Source organism: Lepisosteus oculatus, chromosome 1 (assembly GCF_040954835.1).
Source record: "Lepisosteus oculatus isolate fLepOcu1 chromosome 1, fLepOcu1.hap2, whole genome shotgun sequence".
Taxonomy (NCBI): domain Eukaryota; kingdom Metazoa; phylum Chordata; class Actinopteri; order Semionotiformes; family Lepisosteidae; genus Lepisosteus; species Lepisosteus oculatus.
Window position 1 is genome coordinate 15393101 of NC_090696.1, and position 20033 is coordinate 15413133.

Below are 20033 nucleotides of genomic sequence, written 5' to 3' on the forward strand. Positions count from 1 at the left end.
TAAATGATTAAATTTACCAAATGCAAAATCTCAAGTTTTACTAGATATATAAGCCTTCCACAGCCTTGCAAGGTATTGCAACTATTAAACCCCACCAACTGAGGTGCTATCACAAACACTCCCGTCCTTAAAGAACTAACCTGGCTTATGCCAACACGGCTGAAGTCATATTACCTCTTGCTATGACATGTTTCCAGTGCTGTCTTTACAGTCACGCTGCTAGCTGTATGACCAGGCCAGCACTGGTGCTTAAGTGTAGATCCTTTTGTCTTGCATCTGTACTGAAGCAGGAAAAAGTTTGCCTCTTACCATTTTCACATGTTAACAGTACTGTTGGCTGCAACAGAGGTGAATCACAGACATGCAGATGAGCCATAACCACTTGCTTCAGCTGCCTGGGGCTACAAGGATAGTCCTCATAGAAGACGGCGAGAGAGGGGCTCCACCCCTTCATGGCTCTAGGTCCCAGACTCGGACCACTCACCACACCCAAGATCAAAGCATAACGTGCTGGGCTGAAATCCAACAACATTCTAGTTTTATGAAAGATGTATGAGCCTCTGTCGCCATACTCTAAAACATCCCAGGCTTTTTGCCGATCTGGTTCCAAACGTATTATTTTTCCACCCTGAATTGATAAAGTAAGCAAAACAATTGTATTCTCTACCTGGTAGTGCAAGACATTATCCTGGTGGAGGTGTGCCAACTTTTTTTGTGTACATGGAAATGTAAAAGTCAGTCCAAACGCAGTTGCTTAATTTATTGTGCAGAGGTAGGAAGGCTGTCAGATGGCAGTGTAGGACATTAGGCAGAATATTATACTCAAAATGGGGAAAACATTCTGATGGGTTCTATTTTCATCAGCTCCTGCAGGCAGAAAGGCACAACCTGTAAGTCAGTGGTGTTTTTCTGCTCTTATGAAATATCTTTTACAGCAAAAGACAAGCTTCACAGAAATTTTTGTATTTCAAAGGAGTTTAGTCCGCCTTCCTCTACAAATAAAACCATTAAAAAAAATGAATCTGGGTGTCATACAAAACAAAAGGTTGAGCTCTGCTCCACTAACACTCAAGGAAACCAGAACACAAAAGCTTTAGGATACCGAGATGTAGGCTGTTTTATAAGACGGCTGTAAATACATGAAGCCTTCTTTCCACTGGTGCTAGAGCTGCCCATACACTCCCAGGAGTCCTTTAAGAGTCATTTTTCTAGTGTCTGGGGTCAATTACTGGGAAGCAGAAGCACAAAGTGGTATAAACGAAGTCCACTGGTCCACCTTTTCTTGTGCTCCAGTGCAGCTGCACACAGCCTCGTCCATCATCACAAGGTTAGTCTCACTGCTGGTTCATCTTGGCTGCCTCTGCTTTAATAAGAGCGATCAGCTCCTGGTTAATGAGGAAGACGAAACGCAGACCTGCAATCTGAGAGGAAGAGAGAAAAGGTAAAGGTTTTCCCAAGGCTGCCATTACTGTCCTGGCCAGGAAGAGGAAAGAACAAATTCACGCGGCTGTTCGTAGCATTTTAATGATCTGCAAGCTACTGTGTCAAAAACTGGTCGTTAATATTTCCAAATTCAATCAGACCTTGCAGATCGATCTTTTACCTTCCCCATTTGTTCCTTTGCCTTCAGTCACTGACCCTCTCTTTTCCCCACCCATAACCCTCACTTTGTCTGCATCCAGAACATGCCAACATCAGCCAGGTTGACCATTAGCACAACGGTATCCAGCTCAGGCAGCACACAGCTGCTACATGGCTATGCGACACCGCGCATCAGTCACACGCAAATTACGGAGGGCCAGAGTCCCCCAAGCCAGTATCTCCCCAGCTCTCTGTCCTTACCTCCACCACGGAGTTGTTGTTGAGCTTCCACTTGTTCCCCGAGAGGACAGGTCTGCCATCAATGTAGATGGGTCGGCGGCCCTCGTTGGCGATGAAGAAGTCCCCGTTGTTCTTCAGCTTAATGATCCCTGCGGGAAGAGGCAAGCTGTCAGCCTAGCTGGCCCTTAGTTTCCTCTCCTCCTGGATAGCCATTGCCATCGTCAGGCACCCCGAGTGAAAACCGGGGCCCTAGAATCCCCACAATTTATTTGCACTCAGAAACAGAATCAGTAACATGAAGTAGGTTTTAAGAGATTTTGCTTATATATATATACACACACACACATGTTGACTCTGTTCTTGCTCATTGTGGAGAGCTTCAGATCAGTTCTTCCTGATCTCTCATCAGTAGATGCTTCAGCCAGGTGGATGGAAATGTCGTGGGCCTAGAGGAATGACTTTGTGCGAACCACAGATTAGGCTGGCTAAAACTGCTCTTTGCAAAGTAAGCGCTGACCTGGAGCATTAACCCAGTCAGAGGGCAAAGTTCTCTGTACCACCTGGTTCACAAACAATCTAATCTTACCTTCTGGTGCTGTTGTTATGATGACCAAACAAGATACAAATCAATGCCGAGATAACAAGCTCGGATTTACAGTGTGCAAGGAAGGGAGCTGCCTGACATGCCAACTGGTATTCAGAAAATCTTATCGTGCAGCATTCCCCTCCGGACATTAGTTTCTGGGGAAAAGGAGAAGTTACTTAAAGCACCTGCCAGCTTGCAGGGCAGCCATGGAGAGCAGTAGCTTCCCTCCAAGCAATGACTCTCCTGTTAAGAGTCCTTCACAGTTTTACACGCTGTGAGCCCTACAGTGCCTATCAGACAGGATGTGCACACAGCCCAGGAGAACGGTTAATTGAGCATCACAATCATCAGGTGACACTGATTTTTGATGCAACTTTTAAGCAGATGTTAAAAGGAAATAACCAGCTTCCTGTTTGTTAGTTTACGGGTTCAAAACATTTTATCCACTGTGCTGGAAGAGCAGGGATTTTTACATTTCTGACACATCCTCTACAGAACTGGTTTACAACAAGGAACTGATTTGTTTGAAGGGAAAGCAGATGGGTGTCATGCTGTTTGCCTGAAGGTAAAACCTTCAGATCAGCTTGTAAAGTTCCCATAAACTATATTGTACCATAGAAAAACCTGAAAAACAAATGTCAAGCTAAGCAGACGATATTTCTTATTAATATCACCGCATTTTGTGGTTTCAGTGTTAAAATAGACCAATGGCTTTACACACATACAGATAAAGCAGCTCATAGAAGTGACAATTTATCACTATTTCAGAATATTATAACCTCTGCAGCATAGGACAACTAATTTACTCATCAGTCACCGGCAAAGTCAACCCAGAGCACTTAGTCAAAACAAACAGTGGATCATAAGTAGTTCAGGTGGGTAGCTGTGTCAGCATGCGTAGGCTGCAAAGGAACAACTAATAGGTTTATTTCATGCTGAAAAAAAGAAGAAAGAACACAACGTTTCGGCCGTGGAGCCTCCTTCAGGTGTGAAGAACACACCTGAAGAAGGCTCCACGGCCGAAACGTTGAGTTCTCATTGTATACGTTGTATTCTTTCTTCTTTTTTTTCTGTTCCTCTGCAGTGGATCATAAACCACATTACGCATATGGAAACTACTTATGTGTTTAAAACTGAGAATAACAACTGCATCTTTACCAAAAGGGTGATAGGAGTGTGGACCAAGATGCCCAGCTATGTTGTTGAAGCTGATACTCCACTTTCTTTCAACAACAGCTGATGAAATCCTTGGATAAATTAGCTACTACCAAACAAAACAGACAGGCCAAATGGCCTCCTCTTGTTTGTCTTTTGTATTTTTTTTCTTAGACTCTTGGGTACAGTAAACCTATTTTTATTTTATTAACTAGCACACCTGGTAGACCTAGTCTGATGTCATTATTCTGTCGTGCAGGGCAGCAGATGTTCACGCAAGTAGGGGGACACGCTGCTGTGTGCTGGTCTCAAATCACTGCTTCCATGTTTTTACAGTAAATTCAGGTGTTACGTTTAACCCAGGGGTAACAAGCCAGTTCCAGTTGACGTGTTGCATCTGCTGTAGCTGAACTTCTCAATGTGGTGACAGACAGGGCTGGAAGCCCAGGAAGGAGTGGGGGCACAAGAATCTCCTCTGCTGACATCACAGCACACCTCACACACCAAGCGTTTACTGTACTTACTTTGGGACTCAGAACTTTGAAGTGTGCTGTGCTTAACGGTGCATATATCTTTACCGTTACTGCACAAACGTCACAAACGCTGGACAACAGACTGTAGTCACAAAGTCGTGTTAACATCTCTGAAACTCCTGGTCAGTTCCCCCTGCCTGTCATGATTATCTGTTGTGAAAAGCTTTATTTTCGTAAGAAAAGGAGAGGGATTGAAACAGGCGTGCAGAAGACTGACATACCTTGTTTCCGGGATATCTTCCAGGCTGGGCCCTCCAGGGACAGGTCCACGTCGATCTGCTTGTCCTTGGTGGCTCGGCCCAGGGTGATCTGCAAGGGCAGACAGGAGCAGTGAGAAGTTGCCAGGTGCTGATCATGTAGGCTCACAGCCTTGACAAGCTTCCACAGCACACATGCGGATCTCTAGCACAGCCCGTTGTGAAGTGCTGTGGCTGCAGAACGCATGGACACACAGTGAAGAGCACAGGCCTTGAATTAAAGACAGGTTGTGCTGAAGGTAAGTGATGCAGGGGTCTACACCCTGGTTTGGGGGAGAGACAGGTTTTTCATCCCTCCTTTGCTCAGTGTGACTACACCATACTTTTGCTGACCAGGAATGTTCAGGGTCTCCATGTTCCTCATTTTTAACGCTATAAAAAAATAAAATCTGCAGGACAGGCCTATCAATTTTGAAACGGGAATTATGATGATCTGATAAGACAAACCATGCTAACCAGAGTAAGCTATTAGTTTTCAGTATAAGGGATTGTTGGCTTCAGTTCTAGAAAAGCAATGGAGCTGCTAAAAAAATACAGCAGTGATCAATACAACCCTAAATCTGAGCATAAGTTACCTCTCGAGACCTCATCAGGTAGCGTACCATCCTCCCACGCAGAGCTGCCAGCGTCTGGTTGTCAAAGTCTGGAGAGTTCATCCCTGCAAGCATTGAAAGATAGAGCTGCGGTTCTCCAGCTGAGGAAATCACACATGTGTGAACAGCAGGGGCGAATGGAAATTCTACGGCTTTTCATTGAAATCTGCACAGCAAACAATGCTGCCGGGAGTGTTTACACTGACAGGGATGGTTATCCCTCAGAGCCCAACTCTCAGCTGCAGGAGCAAGGAAAGCTTTGCGTTCAAATTGCGAGCTGCCTGAGGGCTTAAAACCAGAGTTGCAGAAGATATCCCACTCGAGCTTCAAGCGGACGTGCAGGAGCTCCAGTGACAGAGGTGTATTTTCACGTTTAGAAACCCTTTGAATCTGACATGCACAAGGTGAAAAGGTGCACAAGAGGCAAAAGAATCTTCATTCCACTCAAGCAGCAGTTTTGCACAGTGTTGCATGCTGGGAGAGGCTACGGGGCAGCAGGGGTTTGTACTCCTAGCCCGCTAGAGTGAGAAAAAGGGCAGCGGTGGCGCTGAGTGGCGCAGGGGGCTCACCGGTGATACTGTCCACCAGCACCTGCCAGCGCGGCAGCTCCTGCTCCAGCTGCCGGATCTCCCTCTTCTGGTGCCGGTCGGCAATCATCAGCTCTGGAACCGGAGACAGAAGAGAGTCAGGCTCCGTAAACACAGCAGCGGCTCAAGGGCAGATCAAAGCACGCATGCCTCCAACGCAGTTCTGTAAGGAGAAGCTGTAGCATCCCAGATCAGATTTCACAACCAGGAGCCGGGCCGTTCATCCCGTTGTTATTATTATTACAAAGCTGCATCGGCAGCTGTAAATGGGATTAAAAGCTCCCCTGACAGGCCCTATAACAGAAATTAAAAAATTCAACCCACTGTTGCGAGGTTATGCAAGCTGTGCTTACCGTGCTCCAAGACCTCATCTCTGCTCTCCCTGAGGAAAGAGGAAGAGAGTCAAGGTCAGTTCACACAGCACTGTGGAAATCAGTCCCAATAGGCCCACCTGCTAGTTGAGACTAGATTGTAAAGAGAACAACCTGGTTCTGTAAGAAAGGGAGTATAATCTGAGTATCACTCAGTTCTGGAGTAGACACTAGAACCAGAGTTCACTTTAAAGTGCCCTGGGTTCCCCTGGCATGAACTGCAGCATGTAAAAACACAATTTTATTAAAGTGCGTCATTTAAATAACACAAACGTTAATCAGTGTGTATTTGTTTAAGAGCTTACACATGCATGTTTCTGCAGCAATCCTGTCACACCCCATTTTAAACACCTGCTCCAGGTGTGACCGGTATAATGAGGCAGAGAACAAGACCTGGCTCACTGTACATGCACTTTGCCAGATAACCCAGGCACACAAAACTTCACTCTTAAATTAGTCCTTTTCCAAAACTATGACAAAGCCCTTCTGGCAAACACTTCGAATGACTTGATGTGTATAAATTAAAATGGATAAAGTTGACAAAGCAAAAGGACTGTGCATTAAAATTGACCTGCTTGACACAATCCTAGAGCGAATATGGGTTCATTAAGGGTTTTGCTCCATTGAACACCGTGCACAAGACTGTGTGCAAGATCAACCTGCTCAACTCTGGTGATCTTACTTCAGTTTGGCATCATCGACGAGCTGCTCCGCATCAGAGAAGTTGAGCACTTGATCTCCTTTTGGGAGGGGCTGAACTGTAACAACAACATTACCGTTTTAAGAGAAAACAAACAGATTTCACCTCCTATAAAAACTTAAGGTAAATATCCGTAAAATTTAGACACGCATTGAGCAACCATTCTTTGTTATCAACTGCATAGAAGAACATTTAAAACTAAGGATAGGTAGCACTTCTGTCATCAGGGATTTGTGGGAGTATGGAACAAGCTATTTATTTGAATCATTTAAGCTGATTTCTTTCAAGATGTGATACTTGCATCAATTGACTACTAGCTACCAAATGGGCTAGATGGTAATTAACACAAGAGGTCAGTGAGAGAACAAATTAAAACCACTCTTAACATCTTGAAAAGCGAAAAGATGTTTATACAGTGCGTTAAAGCAATGTGTGCATTGAGACCATTCGGCCTTTGGCAAAATCGAGTGCTTGAAGTTTTTACGATGCCACTTATCTCTGTCTTGTACTCTTTGACAAGTGTCTCAGAGAGTTTCTGGACATCTGTGAATCCTGTCACACCATCACCTGCGGTGCACAGAAACCACCTGCCAGTTCTATTCCACCTTGGAAATCTTAAAGCGTCTTCCAAGCCGTCCACTCACCGGTCTGATCCTCCAGCAGGTAGTACTGCTTGAGCAGCTGCCAGTGCACCATCAGGCTCTTGGCTGTGCGCGAGGGATAGAAGACGCCAGGGTGTTTACTCAGCAGCTCCTGAAACACCTCCAGCTTGGGCTGACTGGTCTGCAACACGAGCACAGGAGATCATTAGTCCTGGACTGGTGAAGTACCGCTCCACAAGTCAAGCTGTACTCAAGCCGGGTGTCACTTACGGATTTGAGCCACGTGAACCCAACCCCACTCACCGAGGGGATTTTGGCCAGCAGAGCCTCTTCCGCCCGGCTGAACAGTGCTTTGCTCTGGATGGCGGCGATGGCCTCGGGGTGCAGCTGGCGCATGGCCTGCCAGGCCAATCTGGAGAGAGAGAACCCGTGAGACTGAAGAGCAGAGAGGACAACAGGGCAGAGGCAGGATGACGGGTAGGGAAGAGGCCGAGAGACAGAAGGAAGGCACAGGCGAAGGAAGAAGAGTGAGGGATGGAGAGATTTAGAAAGAAATGATCTAGGGAGCAGGACAGGCATGAAGGAGAGAAAAGACAAATGAGATAGAAAAAGGCCAGGGACAAATCAAGACAGACAAGGACAGATATGAGCACAATAAATCACTGAAGTGTATCCTTAAGGGAAAGGGCTGGAGAAATGCTGCATACAATTAAATGTTAAAAATACCAACATTAGGAAGCAATCCATTTCAATTATACTTATCAAGTAACAGTAAGGCAAGAAAAGGACTCTAAATGTCAATGCAATTAATAATGCATCAGTGTGGGAAGTGTGAAGATAAAGGTCTGTCTCTGGCTTCCAGAGCTGAGATCTGGGTTGTGACTGAACTTCCTGTTTAAGCCTGACCCAGGTAATACACATCAGTACATCAAACTGATGGTGGCAGAGTAAATACAGCTGTGATTCCAGCTAGACAAATTTGTGGCAGCTTGTAAACACCCTAAATGGATCAAACTGCTATGCAGTGAAGAGGGCCAGGGAAAACAGTATTTCCAAGATTATCAAGCAGCTCTTACTTGGAGATGACAGGGTCGTACAGCAGAGCATACCACCGCTCCTGAATCTCCCTCAGGGTGAACCGGCAGCTGAACTTCACCCCCAGGTGAACAGCAGTCAGGTCTGTTGTCTGAAACCACACACAATGTGCAGCCTATGATACACATCACTCACTGATATATATGCCTCTTTTCACAGTCTAGGAACTCTTCGCAATACAAATCCAGCACAGGGAAACAAACACAAGCAGGACAGTTTTCATAGCCAATGAAAAGCTAAAGCTACTGCAAAAAAAGCTGACTGTTTGTCCCTAAAAAAGATAAGGCATTTTTGAGAAATCATTCCAAGAGACAGTGGCGCTTGCAGTAACAATTGTGGAGTCAGAGTTTGGAAATCTGTGGTCCGGCACATGCAGATTCCATACTGAGTGTCCACGACGTACACTGGTGTCAGCATAGGTCTCTTTTGGTTAAGCTTTCACCAGCACCCCAGTGTGTGTCTATATCACATTTGTTACACCACACAAAAAGTATTAGTGTTAATAGGATGTTTAAGTGCACTTAGGTGTTTGTATAGTGTACTGTACAACAGAAGCAACCATGCCGAGTTTGTCCACACTAATTTGTACAGAATATCACCATAGTGATCTGCAAGTCTCTATAGTGCATATCCAAAGCTTATCGGCTCGTATTGTGTATACATTGCTTAGCAGCATATCTGTATCACGGTCTGTATGCTGCACAGAAGTGTTTACACAGCATGTTGACAGTGTATATCAGTGAGACCGTGTTTACAGCATGTAGCACAGTGTCAGTGTCAGTGTCAGTGTCAGTGTCAGTGTCAGTGTCAGTGTCAGTGTCAGTGTCAGTGTCAGTGTCAGTGTCAGTGTCAGTGTCAGTCTGACCTGCAGCACTGCGTTGATGAGCAGCAGGTCATCAGTGGGTTTCCAGCGCCCCAGGTCTTTGGTGATCTGCAGTGGCTGTTTGCTCTTCTTCACCCTCTTGGTGATGGGAGTAGGTGCAGCCACAGTGGTCAGAGGGGCCACCGGCGTGCTGCTGGACTTTGACACCTTCATGGTAAGAGAGGAGTCAGACAGGGACCTGGACTATCTGATGTACAGCGAAGCGAGCTTCCTCTATTTCTGAAGCCAGCCAACTCTTCCCTGGAAGAACCACCACCTCAGAGCTCCCCAGCACACAGTGGACAGTACTGCAGCTTGAACAGTGAGCAGGCAAACTTCAGGCTACAAGGCCTATGCCGTATCCTGACAAGAGCTTTATATCAGAACATTAGCTAGAGTCCTTAACGAAGGTTTAATAGCAAATTTTAGATCTACAGCAAAAAAAACAAACAGAAAGTGCTGTTTTCTTTTTACTATAACTGCATGTTTCCTGCAGTCGATTCCCCCGCAAGACCTGATTTACACTCGCATGCTGTTGCTGATCTCCCAGGATAACTGCACTCCACACTATCAGTGTAACAGGTGACAGGAAACTGTGGTTTACCTCACACTCACACTTAGCTCCGGTCGCCTGTGCCATTCCACAGCAGCATAAACTCAAATGTGCGTGTGTTATCTTAAATCAGAATTGAAATGACTATGTAATACACATGCATAGCTCTCCAATAGCTTAACAGCATGAGCTCACTAATTTTGAAAAGCCTAACACACATTCAGAAACAGACCCCGTCTGAAGCAGCGTGTCTATTTCTAGCTCTTGCACATGATTGTACTCTGAGCCTCAGTGTGGTGCCACCTCCACGTCTCCATGTCTGTTACCTTCTTCTTCTCATTGGAAGAGGGCTCACTGCCAGAGCAGCGCGCCGGCTCTATCACTGGGGGGCCCTTCACCCGACTGGACGATTTGGCCAGGCTGCTCTCCACCAGTTCGTCATCAAACTTCTTACGTTTTATAGACCTTGAGAGAAGGAAGGGAATCCCTTAGTGCCTTAAGAGATCTGCAGGTTTGTACATGTGGAAGACATCCTTAATGCAAATAAGACTTCTTTGTTCTTTTTCATCCACCTCAAACATGAGTGATTTCAGGGATATACATCCCTCTGGAGTAACAGTCCTTAACCTTACTGCAGCCTGCACCCTCTTGGTTCTCAAAAATATGTTCTCACACCCCTGATCAAAAATCAGTGGGGCAGTCCTCTAAACTTAAGACATAAAATAACTAAAGAATGAAAATGATAATTACATTTATTTTAACTTTGCAGTAAAACTAAGAATACATTAAAAACTCCATACTTTTTAAAAATAAAACAAAGTAGTTGTCTTTACATGCCAATGCTTAATTTGTTTTTTTTGATGATTTACCTCCTAAAAAAACCCAGGGGGTGTGTGCATCCCAGGTTAAAAACCACTGCACTAGAGCTTCACACAAAATAACATATTTCAACAGTTAATGATCACTCATTCAACACTTAACTTTACAAGTGTGTAAACAACGGCTGGGCAACACTTTACTACTGATGCAGCATTTTCTAAAAACTTTTGGTTAACAGCATTGCCAACACACGAAAAACAGTGCATCTTGGAACTAGGGATTACAATGCAACAATGCTAGAACATGACCTTTAGTGCAACGTGGCAATTGCATCTTCCTCTTCAGAATGATTTCACCAGAACTCATAGAGCTGAGCTTGTTTTTGTAGCTGAAGTTGCCACAGGACGAGATGTGTGTGACCAAACGTGTTAACCGCTTGCGTGTCAGAGATGGAGAAAGAGTCTGAGAAGGTTAGACAAACCTTTTTGTGAGAACTTCCGTTAACGGGACATGGCTATCTCTTTTGGACATGTCTGTGGGACTGTGCATACAACTGCCTTTGACTGTTTAAAGACAGCGGGTAGGAGTCGCGCTGACCTGGACGAGCGAGCGAGTTTCGGACTCCTCCTCTGCTGGAGGCCCAGCTCATGGCAGGAGTCTCTCCCCAAGTGTTTTTACTACATGAGTCAGTCCGTGTGGGTTTCAGGCTCATCTTAATGAGCCCTGTCCTTTGCATCCTCCCCTGCTGTAAGCCTAATTAGTACAAAGCGTGAGCAAGAAGTGAAGTGTGTGCAGACGCAGGAAGAAAATGAAATCATCTTTTTAAAAGACTGTGTGCAGATAATGAAGGAAATGCAAGATGTTTTTAGCCTAAAGCAGACAGAATCACCAGAGCTCTTCCAATAACTTTACATCAATGTCAAGGAGTATTAAACAGTCACAACAGAACTTGTAGAACTTGTCCTTATGTGGGTTTCTGTTGTGATGTTTTTTATAAAGAGATCATAAGCCATAAGAATAAAAATCAAGCAGCACGTTCTGATTTTTCTCTAGAGAACAATTAAAATCATCAGTGTGCTTTTGCGTTAAAAAATCAGTAAATCAGTAAAAGCCACATGATTTCCTTTTTTTTTTTAGTTTTAACTACGGTCTCCTTCAAAACGCAAAGCACAAAAAGGGAGAATTCTGGAAATTATAATAGCTTTCCTCACCTCCGGTGTTCTAAAGCTAAAAGGTTGAATAGCTTACATTCTAGCTAAGTTCTCAACTGGCTAATGAACTCATTACTGCAACAAGCTAGACTCCTTTTCGGGGCTTAAACAGGAAACAACTGCAAGACACCCAGCCTGCTGGTCTGTAGCCTCAAGGCCCAATAAAGGGGAAGACTTCTGTATAAGTCTTCTACACTGTATGCACCTATACAATGTTTTGGACTATAAGTAGTTCCAATAGGAACACTCCAGAGTCTCTTTCTGAAGTAGGAATTAACAGGTACAGGCCTGCAACTTCTCACAAAAAACAAAATTATTTTATGTTACCTCATTGTAAGAATTATTAAATTAACTGTTAAAGAACACTTTTTAACCAGGTAGCAAATAAGTTGAATGGGTAATGTATCACACATCAATTCAACATATCTTCAATTTTATAGTTATAGCACAAGCATGAGCCAATAATGAGATAAACTACATGAAAGGAGGTAAATCTATTATAAAAGCAAGAACCCCCCTCTGTTCTTCAATGTAAATAGTGTAGTGCAGGAGCAGTCACCTTCCTGAAATCCAGTGTGAATCATTCACGACAGCCAGGCGTTTATCATTATGTTAAAGAACGACAGGTGGTCAAATCCTGCATTGAGGAAGGACTGAAAGGTTTAATCCTGGTGCTGTGAATGTGAGCGCAGAACTGCGGGCAGGAGAGAACAGAACACACGAGTGTGCCCACAGTACTGGAGTCAGGAGGGAACTGAACGCACAAGTGTGCCCACAGTACTGGAGTCAGGAGGGAACTGAACGCACAAGTGTGCCCACAGTACTGGAGCCAGGAGGGAACTGAACGCACAAGTGTGCCCACAGTACTGGGGTCAGGAGGGAACTGAACGCACGAGTGTCCCACAGTATTGGGGCCAGGAGAGATTTGAACGCACGAGTGTGCCCACAGAACCGCGGGCAGGAGGGAACTGAACGCACAAGTGTGCCCACAGAACCGCGGGCAGGAGGGAACTGAACGCACAAGTGTGCCCACAGAACTGCAGGCAGGAGGGAACTGAACGCACAAGTGTGCCCGCAGTACCGCAGGCAGGAGTGAACTGAACTCATGACTGTGTGCGTGACTGGGCTGACTCAGTAAGCCAGGGTGTGGTGGGCTGACCTGGACGAGCTGCGTCGTTTGGGCACTCCTCCAGAGAAGGCCTGGGCAGCAGTTCTCTTCGTGTCCTTCCCCAAGGCCAGATCCTCATCCTCGGAGCGACTCTGCACCGCAGCACACCCCGCTGATCCTGGCACTACGCTCGCACCCTGTAGATCTACACACCACACATTAAGGTTAATTAAATACCACTCTTGCAAATCTATTCAGCTGCAAGCTTTTCACTGGTTTGACTAATTGACAAAGAATTTAACTATATTATAATATACCTGTAACAGAGACCAGCAGTGGTATGGACTGCAGGCAGCAGTATTTGGACTGCTGCTATTTGATGCCAATAAGAGTATCTTAATTTATTTTGTTTTTTATTGTTTACCTAATTACCTTGCCATAAACTATAGAAGAAAACAACTTCCAATGAGGAGAAGCAGTCTTATTACATTATAAACATCCAGGCTTGTGAATACATCTCTCTTAATATTGCTCTCGACTTCAGGACAGTTTTGCCAACAAATACTACTTACTCGTTAACTCTGCATGCAGGTCACGTGGGAATATTTCTGCACTGAAATGTCTGCTGCACAACCTGCATTTATTCACTGGTACATCGCATTACATTAGTCATTACAGTGACTAGTGAACAGGAAGGGACGCTTCACGTCACAATTTGTGGGAACTCGAATGCGAGTTTGCGACAACACAGCGACATACGGTACTTTCACAAAGTTCACACTTTTGTGCTTAATTAAAAATGTAATTTTTTTTCCTATAATGTCAATGAATTTGTTTTGTTACTGAGATTGAATAACCAGCCTGATCAATTGGGACTGCAGTTAACCTTTAATAAGGGGATTCATTATTAATTAGCTGCTAACTGAACAAACAACAGGAGACACAGAGACACAGTCCTGCATGACAGGAGTTGAGAATGACCTATTATTTTTATTATTACTAAGTCTGCCACATCCAGATGTTTGTAAGGCTGGAGTCATTCCAAGTCATTCCCTACAGACATGCTTTTCCAGATCCTGACACAACAGGAGAGTGAGATACTGGTGCTGTTGCACCACACTGGACTAACAGCAGGCAGACAGCAGCCTGGAAGGTCACCCCCTTGAAGAACGCACAGTGATATCTTCATAATTAAGACACGACACAGACATTGCAGCTTCTTCCAAAGGCAATGGACCTAACAAGTGTAAATAACACACTGTGCTGCACTTAGCGATGTGCATCTCTTCTAAGAGCGGGATACAGGAAATGCTGTAAAAGACACCTGTTCATCAAGAGACTTCCAGAGTTAATCCAGTCATCATCATCAAAGTAACTTCTTAAAGCACTTAACAGTAAGAAAAAAGGTCAACAAGGAGAAGATATAACAAAATGAGCAAAACTAAAAACAAGGTTTTAGAATGCAGAGGAAGATATAAGAGGCAGACATAAAACTAATGAAGTAAAAGCCTTTCCAAAAAAGAAGGTTTTGAGTTTTGATTTGAAGGTGACTCTCTGATGTCCTTGGGGATAGAATTTGAGAGCTTTGAGGCATTTGAGAGAAGGCCCTGTCACCTATAGAGTGTAGACAAGCTTGGGGGATAAACAGCAGACCAGAGTCAGACAAACAAAGGTTTGCAAGGTGCGAAGAAGGAAAACAGCAGCTTAGACAGGCACTGAGGTGTGGAGCCATGCAGAGCCTTCTAGGTGAGCATGACGATTTTAAAGTCAACACAGAACCTGACAGGATTCCAGGACAGGAGTAAGGAGACCACTTGCATGCGACCTGGCCAAGATCACCACAGGTGAAGAACCTCTCTTTCAGCCCAGTCACTCCAGTGAGGTTTCTGATGGGACTTACCCGGCTCCATAGCCTGCGCTCAGTCCCTCTGCTTCAATCAGCCTGCCTGCTCATTTGCTCCTCAGGGATCAGTCCGCCTGCCTGTAAACTAGCGTTCGCCCCCTGCTGAAAGGAAGGGGAGGCACACAACAATCACTTACCCTGCCAGAATCAATCCACGCGATGTCAGCGTGGTGGTTCAATATCCTTTAGTGTTTAACAAACAATACTTAAAAAACGAAAGAGAAGCAAAGTTTTTTTTTACAAAAATAATGTCATGTTTGAATAAAACACAAAGATTTATTTTAATGTAGCCAGGTTTAAAAAATGAACGTGAATTAGTCTATAAACCGAGACTAGTATTTTTACATGAACACTTCTATTCTGCATAAAATGAGAAAGCACAGCATTTCACTTCTCTGTTTTAAGAATAATTTTCATATTTAAAGTATGTATTTTCATCTATATCCACCTCTGAAACTTTGGTTGCAAGATGTTGTTTACAAAAGCACAGGTATCTTACCCGACCTCGGAATCTCTATCCGCTTCCTGCCAAATTACTCTTCTAGCTCCCGTTTTGAAACTCAGGCCAAAAAGTAATACATTAAACGTGTCCACCTCTTTTACACATAATCCATTTTTTATAATTGCACTGTAGGATAAAGTAAAACTACCGTAAAAGGAACAATACAAATATCACCGCTCCTAGACACAAACACTTCCCGGGTCATACGGAAATGACGTTTTGGGTCATCCCTGAAGTCATGTGACATTGTTCGTTGTAGTGGCGGAAATAGGGAGCAAAAACTTGGAGATGTTGCCTCAGTTTAATGTATGATTATTATTGCACTGTAATTGTTGTTTATTCCTTCTATTCCTTTTGTTAAACAAAAGTAGATAGCCTGTAAGCAACAATCTCTGGACTTTGGTTCGTCTAAATGATATCAGCAAAATCTCGATGTCTTTTTCTCTGTTCGACAATGTTTTGTATTTGTTGCAATTAATTACGTCAATGAGAAACGTTTATCTTGGCTAAACGGGGCAAATTATAGTTTTTATATCATCGGAGGACAGAACAGAAGCTGGTCAAGAAGAAAATAATGATCAGATTAATTGGCGTCTTTAAATTGCCCTGTAAATTAGTGTGCACATGAAGGACTGGTGGGTTCGGCTCCAGTTTACCACGTCTTTACTTATTGTTTGACAAAAACTTTATACCTCAATGTATACCAATCTAAAAATTAGTAAACACTCTAACATAGCATAAAATATCTACGAAGTTAAACACATTCTTAAAAGGGTGAGTGTCCGTTTTCAATCATTTCACTGTGCAAGTGGTTGCTGGTGCTGAAATTGCACGATGAAAGACTGCCACTTGCTGTAGTCCGTATCTATTTTCCCTGTCCTGGCCCTGAAACTGCGATAGTCCAGTTCTCCGCAGAAGCTCGAGGGAATATGTGTTTTTCCTCCTCAGCACCTGTAAACGGGGTGTTTTGTGCACTTTTATGTTTTCATTGTTTACTTTTTTTAATTTAAAGCACTTTGAGAAGTCACGTTTAAAGGTGCTTTATAAAATAATGTTGTTATTATTATTATTATTATTATTATTATTCAGTTCTTTTAGCATGAATATCATGTCAGTCATGTCTGGACTGGATATCAGAGAAGTTACTGTGTATGTTTTTAATGTGAGTACCTCAGTACTTGCAAAAGCAGGGTCTGTGCTCTGCAGGATCTGAGGGTTCTGACCACCCCCCTGTGAGGGCTGTGTGAGTCTGAGAGCTGAGATTCACCAACCTTGAGCACAGCTGAGGAAATGGGGTGCATTCGAACATGCACCAGAAATTGTATTTCCTAGACCTGCTAAACAAATCTGTTTCCCAACCCAGTTTTATTCAGTGGTATAGAGCCATTGTCAAGAGCATTCTCACGGCTTCTATAACTGTTCAGTCATGCATCTGTCCCTTCTGGAGGAAAACTGCAACACATTTTCTGCTGTGCAGAGAGAGTGAGCAGCTGCCATGTGCCATCTGTTGAAGGTCTGTATAAACTCAGACTAAGGAAGTGAGCAAAAAAGACTGTCCATGCCTTCTCTCATTCAGGACAACCCCTCTGGGTCCACATTTGCCTCCGGGAGACGCTACCAAAACCAAAACTGCTCAACAACTGAATGGCTAATTCCTCATGGCCCTCACTCTGCTTCACCAGAACACGTGCATACGGATGTAGTGTGTTTATAACTGTGGACCTGTGTATGTTCTTTGTGTGGAGTGAATATGTATTATTGATTGTTTCCATGTTTTTGCACCAAACTGCCAGATTAAATTCCTTATATATGTAATTTACTTGGCAAATGAAGTGATAACTGATTTGAAAACCCTCAAAGGGCACCGACAAAAGTCTACCCAACAGTGAAACACAACCCAGAGGACACAAGTGGAAAATAAAGAAGTGATATCTTAAACTGAGAACAATGCCTTTACACAAAAGGTGGTGGGAGTCTGGAAAGAGCTAGCTGGATTTGTTTGTGGTGGCTGCTAGCCTGGCTTGTTTTAAGAAACGGCTGGACGAGATCCTCTGATCAGTTAGTTAGTTAATGCCAATAATCCACAGCGCAATTCTAGAACCGCTTCCTGTTAGAAGCGTATTGTGGGCTACCACAAAGGCTATTGTGATGTGTAGCGCTATTGGCCAGCGCCCCTGCGGTCACACTTGTCTGCGGAACACCTGCCTGCCAGTTTTCGAACGATCCCCACCTACTGGACCCGAAAACAAAGAGACAAATGATTGTTTTGATGGTCACTGGCCTGTCTCCCGAGCCTCGCTCAAACCCGCTGACGCACAGATTCGCTCCGCAGTTCTCCGGTGGCGCGCAGAAAGGATGACACGGAACGGTTGACAAGTTAAAACATTCAAGGAGGCCGTGTGAGTATGACGTCTCTCTTTCCTCTGCGCAGCAGATTGCTATGCCTTGGAGGTGCGAATGATTTATGATTGAACAAGCTCTCATTTCGCAGAACGACCTTCACTTTAAAATATCTACACCTGGTGAGAGTGCGGTGTTAAAGCGCTGAACAGCCGACGGAAAGACCCTAATCCGTTCTGGAAAGAGCGGCTGAACTACAGTAGTTGAATCGATAGTCACAAAGCAGTTTTGAAATACAGTTCTTCTGTATCTTCGTTTTCAAACTCAAACGTGTTTTGTTCTTCATTCACAAGCATAATCGTCCCCCGAACTTGATTTCCTAAGGATTTCTATATCACAGAGCCGCTGTTATCTACGATTTGCGAAGTAAATAGGCTACTATTCAATGAGCATCGTATTCTAAACTAAGACTCCTTTTACTTTGGCTCCAAACTGAAAACGACAAGAAACACGAAGCGTGGTGTGTTTTTAATGTGCGTCAATACAACTGTTATCTCCAATTTGGGTGAGAACTGGACAACAACAACAACAACAACAACAAAAACAACAACAAAAAACAAAGTTAAAAAAGATTCCTTAACATTTGCCTTACAATTAGCATCGAATTAATGGATTTAATATATTTTCAGTGAATGATTCAACTCTAGATGAAGGTGAAATCGTGGAACCCTAAAACTGTATTAAAATAGATTAAACTTGGTTTTGTAGAGGGATCGGTTTGTAACTGAAAAGCGGAGTGGGACACCAGTGGTTTGGAATCTCCTGCCCTCTCTCTTTCCAGATCCTAGTGGAGATGTCCTGGAGCGACACGTTCTTCCCGGCCAACCCCAGGCGCCGCGAGGAGGTCGTCCGCTTAAGCCGGGAGCTGCTCACCCTGATGGAGGGAAACTTCAGGGCCACCAGCTGGCTGGCGGGGCTCCTGAACCAGGAGCTCAAGATCTCCGTCGATCAGCACAAGAGCGTCAAGGAGAACTGCGAGGCGCTTATCGCCGCCATCGCCGGCATCCAGAGCGAGGTGGCCAGGATTGACGAGCGGCTGAGGGACAAACTGGAACCCGCGCTCTACCGCAGGCTTCACAATCTGACCGTTCCCATTTCCGAGCGCGTCAAGGTGGCGAGCAAGGTTTTCAGCAGCGCGTTCGGGATCCTGAGGACTGGCGCGGCCGCCGTCCCGCTGATCAGCAAGGGGGCGGTGCTCAGCCGGATGGTGGCCAGCCTGGGCCGGATCGGCAGCAGTGTTGTGTCCACGGTGGCCCTGGGCGTGCTGGGGCTGGGCGTGGACATGCTCGTCAGCGCCATCCTGGGAGCCGTGGAGCGAGACAACCTGGAGCGAGTCATCCAAGAGTATAGGGAGGCGCTGGCGGATTTCAGACCTGCCTCGGAACAGTATCAGGCTAACATCACGGACGTCATAGCAACGGTCAAAGCCATGCAGGGGTAACAACTAGTACTACAGAGGAGGGGTACCTAGCATTTGGCACCTGACCCAAAGTTGTTGCCCTCAACCCCTCTTCCCAAGATAAGTTGGCTTTCACTTGTGCAGACACATCCCTCTATTTGAGTTATCTCTGCTCTTTATGACTAAAACCTTATTTTAGGACTTTCTTTGCTTAAATCCAGTTTAATTTACTGCATAACAATTCTTAATTTAAGTGTGGTAATTCTGTTTTTTTATTTTTACAGATTTATTACATCATAATTAGATAGTGTGTGTTTTAGACGATTGGATCTAAGATGATTTTTAATGTTTTAAAAATGAACTCCCAAAGTTTACTGAACTTGAACTTTATTGCCATATGTAACCGGTACCTGTACTGGTACAATGGAATTCTTACTTACAGAAAGCCTCTCGATTGTTAAAACAAGTGTGAAAACACAAAGTTCATCAAGACAATATACACACAAACAGTAGACAATGTACAAGTAAACAAGTAAACAGTGTGAATGTAAACAATGCAGATGTGTAAACAATGACTGGAGATGTGCAATAAATAAGAAATCATAATGAGGTAGAGGGTGATAGTGTGGTCCGAGGGGCCTGGATAAATGTGTTCGCCAGTCGCACTGCTTGTGGGTAGAAGCTATTGAAGAATCTGGTGGTCAGTGTCCGTATGCTCTTGTATCTCTTGCCTGAGGGCAGTGGGGTGAAGAGCTCATGCCCGGGGTTGTGACTGTCCTCTGTGATGGCCAGAATTCTACCACGGCAGCAGTCCTCAAAGAGCTGTTTAATCTGGGTGAGACCACAGCCGATGATCTTCTGGGCCATATTGACCATTCTCTACTGTAAGGTGAAGTTTGGGGCAGGAGAACCAGATTTGTGATGCACAGGTCTCTGAAACTCTCCTGTATAGCACATCGCACAGAGGCCTGTCTCA

The 20033-nt window shown here is 44.5% G+C and overlaps 2 protein-coding genes across 9 annotated transcripts; one reads left to right on the plus strand and one right to left on the minus strand.

The window, feature by feature from the left end:
* Nucleotides 1-745: 745 nt before the first annotated feature.
* Nucleotides 746-15453, minus strand: mcrs1 (microspherule protein 1). Of its 5 annotated transcripts, none has more exons than XM_015344019.2 (15): nucleotides 15261-15453; nucleotides 14754-14855; nucleotides 12905-13058; nucleotides 10042-10180; nucleotides 9166-9330; nucleotides 8282-8391; nucleotides 7476-7617; nucleotides 7248-7386; nucleotides 6586-6661; nucleotides 5886-5914; nucleotides 5515-5607; nucleotides 4928-5010; nucleotides 4317-4404; nucleotides 1843-1970; nucleotides 746-1421 (listed from the first exon to the last, which is right to left on the minus strand). In XM_015344019.2, exons 2-15 carry the CDS (start codon nucleotides 14761-14763, stop codon nucleotides 1335-1337), a joined length of 1443 nt encoding a protein of 480 aa, XP_015199505.1. In that variant the 5' UTR covers nucleotides 14764-14855; nucleotides 15261-15453; the 3' UTR covers nucleotides 746-1334. The 5 variants fall into 5 exon arrangements, with proteins under 5 accessions (XP_015199505.1, XP_015199506.1, XP_015199503.1 ...); XM_015344020.2 differs by having other exon boundaries at nucleotides 14754-14858; XM_015344017.2 differs by having other exon boundaries at nucleotides 15256-15453.
* A 72-nt stretch (nucleotides 15454-15525) lies between these two features.
* Nucleotides 15526-19663, plus strand: LOC102689983 (single-pass membrane and coiled-coil domain-containing protein 3). Of its 4 annotated transcripts, none has more exons than XM_015344056.2 (2): nucleotides 15526-16032; nucleotides 18440-19663. In XM_015344056.2, the coding sequence occupies exon 2, from the start codon at nucleotides 18452-18454 to the stop codon at nucleotides 19097-19099; it is 648 nt and encodes a 215-aa protein (XP_015199542.1). In that variant the 5' UTR covers nucleotides 15526-16032; nucleotides 18440-18451; the 3' UTR covers nucleotides 19100-19663. The 4 variants fall into 4 exon arrangements, with proteins under 4 accessions (XP_015199542.1, XP_006629387.1, XP_015199544.1 ...); XM_006629324.3 differs by lacking the exon at nucleotides 15526-16032 and adding an exon at nucleotides 16351-17657; XM_015344058.2 differs by lacking the exon at nucleotides 15526-16032 and adding an exon at nucleotides 17670-17709.
* Nucleotides 19664-20033: the final 370 nt, after the last annotated feature.

Excerpts from the sequence above, each read along its gene's own strand:
- LOC102689983 (XM_015344056.2), top strand. The coding sequence starts at position 18,452 with ATGTCCTGGAGCGACACGTTCTTCCCGGCCAACCCCAGGCGCCGCGAG.
- mcrs1 (XM_015344019.2), bottom strand. Across the intron at positions 1,971-4,316 it reads GAAGATATCCCGGAAACAAG|GGATCATTAAGCTGAAGAAC; the intron begins GTATGTCAGTCT and ends CTCTTCCCGCAG. Across the intron at positions 1,422-1,842 it reads ACAACAACTCCGTGGTGGAG|ATTGCAGGTCTGCGTTTCGT; the intron begins GTAAGGACAGAG and ends TCTTCCTCTCAG.